General features: G+C 41.0%; 1 protein-coding gene across 1 annotated transcript in view; it reads right to left on the bottom strand.

Moving 5' to 3' along the window:
* Nucleotides 1-12541, bottom strand: part of dock10 (dedicator of cytokinesis 10) — a 111837-nt gene extending 99296 nt beyond the window's left edge. Inside the window, exon 1 of the mRNA XM_052577137.1 lies at nt 12310-12541. Within this exon, the coding sequence (XP_052433097.1) occupies nt 12310-12417 (108 nt within the window). The 5' untranslated portion in view covers nt 12418-12541. The remainder of the gene's footprint in view (nt 1-12309) is intronic.
* Between the last annotated feature and the right edge of the window lie 2973 nt (nt 12542-15514).

Genomic DNA, 15514 nt, shown 5'->3' with positions numbered 1-15514 from the left:
TTACAAACGAGCGCGCGCAGTCACTGCTGAGTTGCCTGAGACAATTCGAGGGCAAGAGAGCGGTTCCACTGAAACTGTTTCAGAGGCTCCTGGGGCATATGGCGTCCGCGGCGGCAGTCATACCGCTCGGGCTACTCCATATGAGACCGCTTCAGCACTGGCTTCACGACCGAGTCCCGAGATGGGCATGGCAACAGGGCACGCTCCGAGTGACCATCACTCCGGCCTGCCGTCGATACTTCACCCCGTGGTTGGACCCCTCGTTTCTACGGGCCGGCGTGCCCCTAGAACCAGTGTCCAGACATGTTGTTGTGTCAACAGATGCCTCTGCCACGGGCTGGGGTGCCATGTGCAATGGGCATGCTGCGTCAGGCTCCTGGCCAGGACCCCGACTTCAGTGGCATGTCAATTGCCTCGAGTTGCTAGCAGTACGTCTTGCTCTGCACCGCTTCAGGGCCCTGCTGAAGGACAAGCACGTTCTGGTCCGTACGGACAACACTGCGACCGTAGCGTACATCAACCATCAGGGTGGTCTACGCTCCCGCCGCATGTCGCAACTCGCTCGCCATCTCCTCCTGTGGAGTCACAAGCATCTGAGGTCGCTTCGTGCCATTCACATTCCAGGCAGGCTCAATCGTGCAGCCGACGAGCTCTCATGACAGCAGTCTCGCCCCGGGGAATGGAGACTCCACTCCCAGTCGGTTCAGCTGATTTGGGAACACTTCGAAGACGCCCAGGTAGACCTGTTTGCCTCTCCAGAAAATTCCCACTGCCAGTTGTTTTACTCCCTGACCGAGGGCACCCTCGGCACGGACGCCCTGGCACAAAGCTGGCCGCTGGGCCTGCGCAAATATGCGTTTCCCCCAGTGAGCCTTCTTGCACAGACGTTGTGCAAGATCAGGGAGGACGAGGAGCAGGTCCTCATGGTTGCGCCTTTTTGGCCCGGCCAGACCTGGTTCCCCGAACTTGTACTCCTCGCGACAGCCCCTCCCTGGCCAATTCCTCTGAGGAGGGACCTTCTTTCTCAGAGACGGGGCACCCTCTGGCACCCACGTCCCGATCTATGGAACCTACATGTGTGGGTTCTGGACGGGTCACGGAAGGTTTAGGTACCTTGCCACCACAGGTGGTAGCTACCATCACTTCAGCTAGAGCCATGTCCACCAGACATGCCTATGCTTTGAAGTGGAACCTCTTCGTCACTTGGTGTTCTTCACGGCGTGAGGACCCCTGGAAGTGCCCGATTGGGTCAGTGCTTTCCTTTCTTCAGGAGGGGTTGGAACGAAGGCTGTCTCCTTCCACCCTCAAGGTCTATGTGGCTGCCATTTCGGCTCACCATGACCCTGTTGAAGGTAAGTCTCTTGGAAGGCACGATCTGATCATCAGGTTCCTGAGAGGAGCAAGGAGGCTCAATCCGCCTCGCCCTCAGCAAGTCCCCTCTTGGGACCTCGCAGTGGTTCTATCAGCACTGCAGAGAGCTCCCTTCGAACCCTTGCTCTCAGTAGAGCTAAAGTTTTTATCTTTGAAAACTGCGCTCCTGACGGCTTTGGCTTCGGTGAAGAGGGTCGGGGACCTGCAGGCATTTTCAGTTGACGAAGCGTGCCTGGAATTCGGGCCGGCTAACTCTCACGTTATCTTGAGACCCCGGCCTGGGTACGTGCCCAAAGTTCCCACCACTCCTTTTAGGGATCAGGTGGTGAACTTGCAAGCGCTGCCCCTGGAGGAGGCAGACCCAGCCCTGGCGCTGCTCTGTCCAGTACGTGCGCTCCGCACCTACGTGGACAGAACTCGGTGCCTTAGGACCTCAGACCAGCTCTTTGTCTGTTACGGAGGCCAGCAGAAGGGAAAGGCTGTCTCCAAGCAGAGGTTATCCCACTGGATAGTGGATGCTATTGTCCTGGCTTATCAGGCTCGAGACCTGCCATGCCCCCTAGGGGTGAGAGCTCACTCAACTAGGAGCGTAGCTTCCTCCTGGGCGCTGGCGCATGGCGCCTCGCTAGCAGACATCTGTAGAGCTGCGGGCTGGGCGACACCTAACACATTCGCAAGATTTTATAATCTCCGTGTAGAGCCCGTGTCCTCCCAGATACTCGCCCCTTCGGGCCAGTAAGGACCTGCTCGGTGTCAATCCGCTTGCTGGGCCATTCCACTCCGCGGACTGGATGCGTGCGCTATTCTCCTCAGGTGAGTTCCTCAGTCAGAACCCTGGGTTCCTCCAGCACTGTTGATGTCCAACACTTGCGTACATGCCCTTTGGTCAGCCATGTGTGGGACTAGGTGCCTCCATGTGTCGTGATTCCCCTTCTGGGTAATCCCACGTGTGTATGTCCACAGTAAGTCTCTCCGCAGCATGTGTCTTTCCCTTGGCAAGCCCTTGCCAGCTCTGTCGTTGAAAATTCCACCCTGCGGGCTGGGTACCTCAGAGTTCTTATGTATCACCACCTTGGTAGATACCTACTTCTGTAAGTCCTCCCACGGGCAGGCAGCCTGCTAGCATATGTCCAGCTGGAATATGCTACCCAGCGTATTCTGTGCGAGCTGTAGGCCCTCACTCGTGCTGGCCTCACGACAGGGTGCTATCACTCACACGGGTCGCTGGAAGACAGCCATGTGGCGTTTTGTAAGGGACCCCATTCGTAACGTCGAACGTGACCGACTGAAAGGGAACGTCTTGGTTACGTATGTAACCCTCGTTCCCTGAAGGAGGGAACGGAGACGTTACGTCCCCTTGCCACATCGCTGTTCCGCTGAACGGCCGGGTCACTGGCTCGGCTCCTCAGCGAAGACTTGAATGCGAGTTGCTCGCGTTGCTCCTTATATACCCGCTCTGCGGGGCGGAGCTCGCGATGCAAATTCCGCAGACCAAGGTACTTTGTGTACCATTGGCTCGTTTTGTACCACTCGAAGGTGATTGGGCTCTCGGGCGAGATCCCATTCGTAACGTCTCCGTTCCCTCCTTCAGGGAACGAGGGTTACATACGTAACCAAGACGTTCCCGGGACTTTTGAGAACTGGAGCTTGTACCCTAGAACTATTCTTTCTAAATTATGTGAAAATCATCTTGTTTACTCAATATATTGATTTACATTTACTAAGACACTTTTTGTTGGTAAAAGTCATTAGCGAGGAGGCATCAACTATCGTGAAAATCATTGTGATTTACACCTGAGAAGACAAAGCCCTGCATAATGAGCCACATAATGAGCTGCATAATGAGCTGCATAATGAGCTGCATAATGAGCCTCTCAGTCAGCTGTCACTGAGAGGGAAGAGTTACAAGAAAGAATGTGAGAACAAAATTATTGTATATCATTTTATGTTTGTAGTTTATTTAGAATATATTTATTTATCCCACAGCATAATTTAATATTCACTTGCGAGTGGAGATAAATAGTTTATTATGAACAATCAAAGCTGACTTTCAAAACTGATTTTTTCGCATCATTACTCCAGTCACACATTCCTTCAGAAAATATTATTATTAATGTTGAAAAGAACATTAAGAAGAACACAAGAAGAGGATATTTTTCAAGTTTATTTTTTTTTTGTGGGGGGGGGGGGAAACTACATTGTTTGTTACATTTGTTACATTTACATTTGTTGTTACATTTATATTATTTACATCAAGCTTTTGAATGGTATAGTAGCATACATGCATACATATAAAGAGAGAAAGAGAGCGAGAGAGCGAGAGAGACTTACTCATGTTTATGATCTCTGCTGAATAGAGCGCTTCATTCTTTTTTTTTAGGAAATCCAAACCTCAAATCCTGAGGTAATCCACATCACATCTTTTTGGGGTGAATTATGTCTCATTCCTCTCATCGCGAATAGGGCTGGGACAATGCATCGAGGTCATCGATGACGTCGACGCAAAAAATACATTGACGCAAAATATGCGCATCGATTTGTCGACCTGTTTTTATTTCTCTAAAAAACGTTTACCTTATATGCGCTGAATATACGCGATGGCCGGATCAACATTCTGTCCAACGTTATATAACCAATCTAGGAGTTTTTCTGGATTGATCTTTTTTTTTGGCGGCTGTCAAAGCCTTATTGATCTCTGTGCCTGACAGGGCACGTACGAGAGAGAGCCCCGGCTGCGTGTGCACACTCACAGTCTTCAAACAACACGAGCGCTTCTTGCTCTCTCTCTCCCTTGTGCATATTAATCAAAATCATTAAACACGATAGAAAAAAGGCAAAACACAAAAGTTTCACGCATGCTCGCGCACTCACAGTCTTCAAACTACACGAGCGCTGTCTTGCTCTCTATCTCTCTCTCTCTCTCTCTCTCTCTCTCTCTCTCTCTCTCTCTCTGTCTCCCTCGTGCATATTAACTAAAATCATTAGACACAATAGAAAAAGGGCGGAACGCCAAAGTTTAACGTGGAGCATTCGGATATTTTTTTTCTCTATGACAGGCTGCTGGCTCCCACTGTTAATTTTTTTTTTTTTTTTTTTTTGGAAAAGCACTCTCTGTATTAGCTTAAAGCCCTCAAGTTTACATTGGTTACTGTATTCTTTCAATTGCTCTAAACAAGTATTTTGGGTGACCATTTTTATTGAATGCTAGACATCAAGTTGTGTATCACGAATTCTGAGTATGGGTCAACATACTTGGCTGAATGTCATGTCATTTTTTTTTCATTCACTTTTTTTCATCATTTAACAATCTGGCCACTGCATTCTGGACCATTTGCAAACGAGCCAGTTAAGACTTATGACAGTTATTAAAAATTATTGCTAGATCAATCGTTTAAAAAATAATCGTTTATCCCAGCCCTAATCGCGAAGCAAACAGTAAATTTAAAAAAACTTGAACAGTCTGGCTGGGTTGTTTTCTGTTGTGTGGGCGTATTCAAGCGACGTATTTCAGTGAAACATTAGAATCTGAATAGTGCGTTCAGCGCGGGGGCGTGGTCACATTAGAAGATAATGAAGGGAGACGTGAAAAACTGACATCGCGTTGTTTTCATATGGATTACTTTATCACAGAATATCTGTTTCGGCAGCATTTAAAAGTAGACATATCAAGCTTTCTAAAGATATCTCTTTCATGTCTCTTCGTTAAGTATTCACTGAGTTAAAGTTCATTTTAATTACACGTTTGTAAATGAAGATCAGCGCAGATCAAGGCTACAGGCAGCAAACCTTGTTTGTTATCTTTAGTTTATAAATGCACAAAGTTTTATTGTTATTTTGTATGTACACAAAAAAAGTAGACCCTTTACAGATTCGATTGATGTATTGCTCTTATCTGTATGATGCAAACTGAAATTTTAATTTAAGTTCTTTTCGGGGTTTTCAGGAGAAAAAACATGCCTCATAACACATATGTGTTAATCGACTCCAGAGAGCTAACTTTAACACTGCTTCAGTGTTACTTTAACACTCTTTTAGAGTGGGACCATATATCCTCCGAACAGTGTTAATTTAACATTCAGGAATTTACTGTGTACTTAACATACTAAAAATTATTATTTAGCACTTCTTAAGATAAACTTAAGACCATCCACTCTTGTTGACTCTCATTAAAATCTGGATGGTGAATAATTTCCTGACGAAAAAACTGAGGTGATTTATTTTGCTCCCTCTAAAACCAGAAACTCTATTAGTAGCTTAGACAGTCTTACTCCATATGTTAAATCACATGCAAAAAATGTAGGTATATTTGGGACTCATATCTTTGCCTTGAAAAGCAAATTAGCTCAGTTGTTAAACACCGCTATTATCAATTGAGAATCATTTCTAGACTTAAATCAACTTGGAAAAAGTTATCCGTACATTTATCACAGCACGATTGGACTACTGTAATTACTTATACCTAGGTCTTCCCCAGTCTTAACTGGCTCGTTTGCAAATGGTCCAGAATGCAGTGGCCAGATTGTTAAATGATGAAAAAAAGTGAGTGAAAAAAATAAATGACATGACATTCAGCCAAGTATGTTGACCCACACTCAGAATTCGTGCTCTGCATTTAACCCATCCAAAGTGCACACACACAGAGCAGTGGGCAGCCATTTATGCTGCAGCACCCGGGGAGCAGATTGGGGTTCAATGCCTTGCTCAAGGGCACCTAAGTCATGGTATTGCCAGCCCAAGATTCAAACCCACAACCCTAGGGTTAGAAGTCAAACTCTCTAACCACTAGGCCACGACTTCCCCTAAAACGAGATCGTATCACTCCAATTTTAGCTTCGCTCCACTGGCTTCCTGTCTCCCTTAGAATCCAATTCATCATTTTTTGATTGTTTTTTTTAAGCACTTATTGGACAAGCCCCATTATACATTTCTGATCTTATTAATTTAATTCTGCTCCTAAGTCCCTCAGATCTGCTCATAAAGCTCTCTTATACGCCCCACGGTCACGACTTAAATTTAAAGGTGACAGAGCCTTTGCAGTAGCTGCTCCACGGTTATGAATCAGTTGCCACCTGACATCGAGAGTGCTCTGTCTGTTTCAGTCCAAATTTAAAACGCATGTTTATTCTATGGTCTTTCCTGATTTTTAATTTATGGATCAGTATTGTTATTTAGGATTTTAATTAGTATTTCTATTTTATACTTGACTGTATTTTATGATCGTTTTGTAAAGCCCTTTGGTCAGTGTAAGCTGAATTGAAATGTGTTCTATAAATAAAATGTACTTACTACTAACTGTGCTATTTTGGAAAGCCATGAATATGAGCCAAATCTGCTTTTAACATACTGTCTCTGTATTGAAAAAATTTATTTTGTCACCACTTGTAGTACATTTGAGTGTACTCGTGTATGAAAGATGGTTCAAGTGTACTACAAGTGGTAACTAAATTTGTTAAAAATATGTTAAAAATACATTTTAGTTCATATTCCTGATGTCCCAAGATAGCACAGTTGAGTATACACAGATAATCTTAAGTTTATCTTAACAAAGAAATAAAAAAAAAAAAATAATTTTGTATATTAATTACAAAATGAGTGCATGAAAATAGAGCATTTCAAGTACATTATGGAAGTGTTCTAGTTTTTCACCTGGAAACTTATGACTGCACCTGTTTGTGCTTCTATACGTATGCATAGCATAGCTGGAGCAGCTGCTTTCTTCAATTCAAGAGCAGAATTATCCTCTTGATCGCAGTTAACTAGCAGTGAGCAATTAGAGAAATTCCCCGCCCCGGTGTGACCCAGGATGACCTCGCTCTCATTATACCACAGTCTGACAAGAGTGGGGGCAGAGTTTCTGCAAGACGTCTGAGTGCAGATCAAACTAGCAGACTTTGACTTCCTCTTACCAATAGCAAAAGAAAGGAATAAAGTTAATGTATAGAGTGATGAACCAAAGGATGTAACAAGATCGAGCAAAATTAACAAGTCTTGAAAAGCAAAGAACAATATTCTGAGAAAAGAAAGAAACAAAATGTAGACACTACACTGAAGACAAAAGATTTAGACTTCCTGCGAATGTTATGGTAGAGAGGGAACATTCTCATTCCCACAGCTATGTGCTCTATTGGCCTCCATTCCCAAAACAAAGCCTTAAATACAAGCTCAGTGTGTGCCCTCTGACTTCTCACATGGCCAGAAATCTGCAAACCGCCTGCAGTGGAGAATGCAGATGTGACGCTAAGCAGCACTTAAAGTGTCTTCTTAGCATTTATGTCATTTGTTTAGAAATGGCTTGTTGTTGTTTTTTCCAGAGGGAGTCATTCCTGCCAAATGTTTAATGCAAGAGCAGTTAAAAACAGTAAAAATCTAATGTTTCATTAAAATCAAAGTGTTTTGAATTGACTCATTTAAACTGGCAGTTAAAACAGACCTGTCATATCCATTACCATGCTAGGAATATATCTATAGCTGTAAAGATAGATAGATAGATAGATAGATAGATAGATTCATTCTACTAAGCATTTGATTAAATCTCCTGTTTAAAATAGGAAAATAGGTGCACTGTAGTTGAAATACCTTTCTTTCTTGCATTATATCTCTCAAAATGATGCATGTCATTAAAATGTGGAGATAAGCAGAAATGTGTTAATGCAACCTACATAATGTAAACAAAGCTGCTTGGTTTATATTTCAGTATATAGAATGTATTGCAAACCAGTTGCTGTCATAATAATAATTTTATTTAAAATATAATGAAATATTGTTCTTGTCAATACCTTCCAGCATTTCAGTACTAAAAGTGTACATCTTTAGAAATGCATTACAGCGAAGCTCAACCGTTATCATACGGTGTACAGCAGTGGTCAAAATGGACTTAATCTGTGAAATTTTAACAGATCGCTTCTTGTTTTCTCAGAGATGTGGTTTCGGGTGGCAGTTATAATACCACACAACCTCAGTGTTTGTCAATAACTTTAGGTATTTTTGGCAGGGACTTTTGAATAGGTCATGGGGGGGAAACCCAGTCATTCTGGGTTAGGACGGCAGTAAAATCACTGTCGAACCTCTGCAAATGTTGAAAACACTTAACATCCCCATGAGAAACAATTACTGTACAAATGGTTTCTTATGTCTTCCTTATTTAACACACCTGAATCAGATCTTCAGCTCGTTAAGAGAGACCCCATGTGTCAGCTGAGAGACATGCAAAATGATCAAAGCATTAGTTAAGAGACACTATAGTTTAAACTATACTGTCTAAGCAGTTTACATAACATATTAAACTTATGGTTTAGTAAATATATTTACTTTTGCATAAAGTTTTTTTTTATTTTTTTTTTTTTTACCTTGCATGCATGTAATCCTATTGTAGAAAACTCAAAACAATATTAGGAACTGTAAAAATGGCATGATGTGGGAATATTTGCATAACGCTACCCAAATGTTCATGCAAAGAAAGAAGGTGTAACCTTTGATTCTCGCTGTTGCTGTCTGCGCCATTTTGTGGAGTTGCGGTGTTTTGTTGTGAAAGCGAAACTACTTTGTTTATCCAAAAGAGGACACAACTAGAAATCAGTTAAGTTGGTTAAGTTGTATCTACGACACTGTCCAGAACAGTTCAACCAAAATATTCAGATGTGTGCAGCACATTTTATGGAGGACTGTTTCCTGTTATTCCTGTTCTGTAAGTCCGTTTACATGTTTAAAAGATTTGCCACTGATGATTCAAACAGGAGTATTGAGGAGTGCAGAGTAGTGCTTGTTGTTTGTCGTTTCTCACAAATGCAGACACAGTTATATGTTTATGCAGTGCAACGCAACGCTTAAGAACACAGTATAAGTCATTATAATCTGTAATTATGTCCCCACTGAATGCAACAAATGCCTTGTTTGTAATGGGTTTTCATGTTTTTGTGTCATTGCGCCTGAACACGGTATGACCGTATGTTAAGGGGCGTAACATTTCTGTCACACGCTTGAGGCATTCAGCCAATCACAATGCACTGGATAGCTGGCCAATCAGAGCACATCTCACTTTTCATACTGATGAGCTTTGTAAAAATCGACTCATTTCAGAAAGCAGGGCATAGAGGAGAAACAATAATATGCATCATGTGGAAAATAATGTGGTTTTTGAATCTTATACTGTATAAACACATTTCATTTCACCAAATACACATAATAAAGTTATTTTAGCAACATCATATGACCCTTTTAAAGACTGTGGCTGCATTCAAAATATGTATACTTGTGATATACTTAACCACCAATCCATGAAAAAAAGTTCATTTTTTATTTAAAAAAGTGCAAAGTGTTTTTTTTACCACTAGAGGGCTAAAGTGTATAGTAGAGTGTAAAAAAACTAAACAAACCTGTTTTAATATATATACAAAATATTAACTCCATAGCCTTATTCATTTATGCAATTGTAACTGCATGGTAAATGCATCCATGCCACCTCTGAAATGCATTAAACAGTTTAAAACAGTTTTTAAAAGTGTAAAAAATCTGTTAAATTCTAGATACTGGTTTCCTTTGATTGGTATCCCTATAGTATCTTATCATTCTAACTGAATTTGATTAATTGTAAGACAAAAAATGTGATGCATTTAATAAGGCTAGGGGAAAAACCCCATATAAATGTAAAATGCGCCAGCAAATTGATTTAATGGGACGCCTTTAGGAAAAAGTTGATTTCTGTCACTATTGGAATATGTGTTGAATATGAAAACATTTGGGAGACAGCCTAAACTATATACTAGCACAAAACACACTGAGCATAATATAGGCTAGTCTAAGTATAGTAATTGACTAAATCCCCTAAAAAATGATTGTTTTCTTTTTTTTTTTTTTTATATATCACACACTCCAAGTTTAATCCAAGTTCAACTGAAAGCATTTGTGACATAATGCTGATAACTATAACTGATAAAGGTTGTTGTGATTATCTGTTTAGCTGGAGAAAAGTAAGGCTATGCTGATCCAACCACCATTGATAATGATGATAATGCTACATCAACAGCTTTATTATTATTTATTTATTTTTTCATGAAATACACTGAAACAGTTTATGTTACTGGCTCTTGGAGAACTAGCAATAGCAGCAATGGTTAAAGGCTAAAGAAATACAACTACAAATTCTAAATTAGGCATTTACACAAGATCTTTGATCGTGGTCCAGATGTTTTGCAAATGTAAAACAATAGTTTTGAGCATAAATGGAACAATGGAGTCTGAGAGTCTATAATTAATGTGCTGAGGAGTTGAAACAAGTGTGTTTGATTAAAGAGACATGCTCTACTCAGTTTTGAGTTTGAAACATTGGTGTCTTGTGCAAAACAATCTGTTACTTCTCTGACTGCATTTGTTAGCTTGTGACTGTGACATCTTCACTCATCGTATTCATACCCAGAAAACAAAACAATGGACAGAGCAACACACTGTGCCAGTCAGTGTCACTTGAAGTCCAATTTCTTGTTAATATTGCACAAATTATTGCAAACCTATACGGAAGAGTTGCACATTAACAAAGACATTTGTCAAACCCCTCATTCTTAGAATCGTACCGAGAGTGAACATCTCAGCCTATTGTCTTCTAATATGTACCTTTAGTGCAGTCAGCACAGCTGTAATCTGCTGATTGGCCAGTTTTGATGTCTCGGGTTCAGTTTGAGATACATGATCAAGGTTATGCTCTTGAATTCTCCTCTTTCTCTCTACGTGAGCTCTGCCTCCATGGGCAAACAGATCATTAGTTGCTAGGAAAGGCCTTTCCCAAGGCCTAAATGGAGTCTCTCTTCCTCCCATCAGTGTGGCTTTTTAAATCTGTACTTGCTCTTTTTCGCATGAGCCTTTCACTCTGTTATTCTGATCACTTCACATACAGTAACTACAATTCATAGTCCATGCATCTGTTTTGTAGCTGTTTCAAGTGTAACCTTAAATCCTAAAAATGGCCACACATGGTTTGGAATGTTAACATTTAGGGGATACATTGCAATACAAATAACATTCAGTCAACAATATGTTTTGTTAGTAATATGTGGCAGAAGGTGGTAATAGAAAAAAAATATTATACTTTAATGGCGTGCAATTACCCTGCAATGACACCTTTTCACTCAGACCTTGCAGTGTTACATTTAAACACACTACATGTAGAAGGGCTTGGGAGATCAATGCAAAACATACACATACACATACACAAAAAATAAACGAGAAACGCTGTGGAATGCTGCTGGATGGTTAAATGCTTTAATTGCAATCACATGCTCCTAAAAGTTGTAGAAATGCATTACTGAATGAGGCTAGAACTACCACAAATCAATACTACTGTAGCCCTATCATCAAACCACGTCACCGTTACCAATGGCAACAGCGCACATCCTCTATCTCGGTGCTGAAAACACTGCACATTTCACATGTCATCTTAATCGTGATTCAGCTGATCGGCTCATTGACTCCTGAAGCGGGTGTGTCAGATCAGGAGACGGTGTTGAGGAGGGAGGCGCAGGGCTCGAGACCGCTGCGCTAAATTCCTCTGCGGCGTTTTTACTACGAGCGGCATACGTCACCAAACATGCAAAGCCGCCGCCAGCGGCTCATTTCCCGCGAAAATAAGTCATTCGAACGAGCTGATTTTTTTTTTTAGGAAGAGTTCTACATTTTAAATAAGACAAACGCCGCCAATAGAGCGCAATCATTCACAAGCACAATCCGTGTCCATTTACAACTTCCACAGTCGTTCGCCGCAGAACAAGTCGGGCATGTGACCTCACTGCATGCGAAATACAATGTGCTTGACAAAAGAGATATTTCCTTTATTAAGGAACAAGGTAATCGCAGTGCGATTCTCTTTACGCGTATCATTAAAAAATATTATCTTGTTCGACCACGGAACAGCATCCAAATAAACCGGAGCGCGCGCTGTCCTTGTCTTACCGTTAGAGTAGCGTTCCTCATAGCGTTAGATGCGGTCTGGCGAATCTCAGCTGCGCTTCCCGGCTTCAGGAGGCTTTTCGTAAATCTCCGGGTCGATTCCGCTGCCATTTCTTCATCAGTGCATCCAGGTCTAAAATCTGCAGTGTGTAGCACGAACCTCGCCGAAAGCGAAAGCTTGCTTCATGCAGACTGTAGATGCGCGTCCTCCTGCTCTGTCTGCTCCACTCCGGCGCGGTGGGCAGGGCTCTGTTTATTCAGCACTCACACACATATCAGCAGATGTGGATCATGTTCCTGCAGCAGATCGTTTTAAAATCATTCTCAGGCGCTAGTAACGATGGATTAATAATGCAAAGTTCGAGTATTCAGAGTGTTGCAGGCAGACAGAGCGATCCCATCAGCAGGATGCCCAGTGTTTTCGTCCAGGTCAACAGATCAAGTGCATAAACCTTCGAACGAGAAATAATATCAGAGAAGTAATGAGTAACATGACACTGTGTAACGTTTTTAACGACTAATTCCTCACGTTATCAGTTTATGTAAAGGTGCGGGTAAATCTATTTACAGATATGTAGGCCTATGCAAACAAAAAGTGGTTTTACTGCGCTAATTTGGATGAATATACCATTTTAAATAAACTGTCTAGTAGTGTACGCGAGAACATTTGTTGGACTTTGGCGCCATCGCGCGCAATAAAACACAAACAGAACAGACTGATATAAAAAGGCATGGCAAAAGTGGTTTGTTGGAGCCTCAGTTGCGTGTCAGCTATTTTATTTATTTTGCATGATGATGCATTAAATAGTGCTTGAACACATATATGTTTAAACCCTACTGTAAATGTTTTCTCTGATGTGTCTCTGTGTCTTTCTTTGCTGATAAGACAAAATTGTCAAGACCTCAGTCTCTGCAGACATCAAATCCCTTGTCTGAAATAACCAGTCGCTCAGTCACCTGTTTGATCACATTTCCTTACAACCCTGTAAAGATATTATTGCACATTAAAACCCACCTCCTGCGTTTATAATTGTATTCCTTCACGGTTTTTTTTTTTTTTTTTTTTTTTTTTTTTTTTTTAAAGCAAATTGTCTTTTGTCAATATCTTTGAGTATTGGTACGGTCCCTGACTGTCTAAAACTTGCTTCTGTCACTCAAACCCATTTTTGATATTTCCATGCTAAGTAACTTTACACCGATTTCCAATTCCCTGTTTATTTCAAAAATATTTGTAGAAAAAAATAATACTCAACTAAAGTCTTTTCTGAGTTCAGATTCAGTATACAAAACTTCCACAAGGAGTGATCATTGTTCATGCACTTTTCTCTTTTATACATGCTACCACTAGGATCCCTGTTTTCTAAACACGGAGTATTGTTTCATTAATATGCTGATGGCACTGAACCCCCAACTGCTCCCCGGGTGCCGCAGCATAAATGGCTGCCCACTGCTCCAGGTGTGTGTTCACAGTGTGTGTGTGTGTGTGTGTGTGTGTTCACTGCTGTGTGTGTGCACTTTGGATGGGTTAAATACAAAAACGAATTCTGAGTATGGGTCACTATACTTAGCTATATGTCATGTCACACCCAGTTGTATCTCCCACTTAAAGGTAAAGATTATGTTCTTTTATATTATATAATCTAATATTGATAATTTAAGAAACATTTGTGTTGGATAAAAAGCGAGTTAACATCAGCAACTATCTCAACATGTAAATACAGTATATCACAGATGAATCACAGTGGAGGCTGACTCTTGTCTGGATGTTACAGGGACAGATGAGACACACGTGTGTTTATTCGGTGCTGAGTGACTGATGAAGGAATGCTGCCATCAAATGATTTGTGTGAGTACATAAATTAATAAAATAAGTAATGCATAATTAAGTTGCAGTTTATTTTAATTAGTGTAATTGTAAACAACTATTACAGCACTTTTCTTATTCTTGATTTCTGTGTATTAGCTGCAGATCTTTTGTGGTGGAGCAGAACCTGCAAGGAAAGGGTCACAAAAGGCGAAAACCTGAAACAAAAGAAAGTTAAAGTCGTGACATTTGCCAAGTATGGTAACCCATACTCAGAATTGTTGCTCTTCATTTTGCACATAAAATAATTAACAAAATATTCAAGAGAACGATTTTGGGTTTTTGAAATGAAAAAAAAAACCAAACTTTAAGGATAAAACTTGATCACATTAGTGGAGTTAAAAATAAAAAACTAAAATTATTGGCTATACTACAATCACAAAATAAAAATGCAGCTGCTTCTTCAACAAGAACACAACATGGGAAAGGTTTCATCATTATCAAGATACTTATAAATGAATTAACCTGTAACTCATATTTTTGCGCTTGATTTAACTTCATAGGTCACATGATCAACATAGAGATGATGATATCCAAATTGTATTCATAACTCATACATGCCTATATACGAATTCAGGCTGTAGAGTATGTACTCTTTTAGCGCTCGTTAAGTTAGTACTTATTAAAATTAAGTGCCTATTTAAAGGTTATGCAGTTTCAAACGCAGCCTAACAACATCTCGTTTTGAGATCTCGCATGGTTCTGTGTGATTTGAACAACTTCAAGTTACGCCCCCTTCATCAAGTTACGCCCCTCTCTTGCAGTCTGTAAGTGTATCCTTCGTGCTCTTCGCACTCTCAAATCACCCACAATCCTATGCGCGCAGCTTTGCTATCTAACGTTAGTTCAAAAATGTCGAATGTTAACGTATGTAGTCGGAGCATTAACGGTTTTTATTTACGTTACCAAACATTTGTTATAACTGTAGTAAGTTTGACGTTTAAATGCCAGTACAAATTACTACCGTATTGATATTGTAAATTATACAAATACAAATGGTTAACTGAACCGGACCTGTCATTTAACAATTGGTTGCATCAACGGCATTTCTTTTATAAATAACTAGTTAAGTTGTCCAAAGTAATTTAATGATACCATTCATAGCGTTATTCAAACGGACCTTTTCACTGACGTAATGACGCAATTACGTGCACTTGCTAGCCTGTTCCATTTACGTGTTCTCCGTATGCTAAAGAGGAGTCTCACCTAGTCTCTGAAGGAAGTGACTTGGAAGGATCAGTCCTACCAAGGAAGAATCCTTGACATTGAGAAACGCCTATTGCCGTGTCTCTCGTCTTGTGTTTGTCAGAGCATTGTATGCCATTCCTAGTGTTACTTCCTGTT

This window comes from Carassius gibelio, chromosome B15 (assembly GCF_023724105.1).
Source record: "Carassius gibelio isolate Cgi1373 ecotype wild population from Czech Republic chromosome B15, carGib1.2-hapl.c, whole genome shotgun sequence".
NCBI classification, from domain to species: Eukaryota; Metazoa; Chordata; class Actinopteri; order Cypriniformes; family Cyprinidae; genus Carassius; species Carassius gibelio.
The sequence above is the reverse complement of the archived record's forward strand: the minus strand, read 5'-3'. Positions and strand labels throughout refer to the sequence as shown.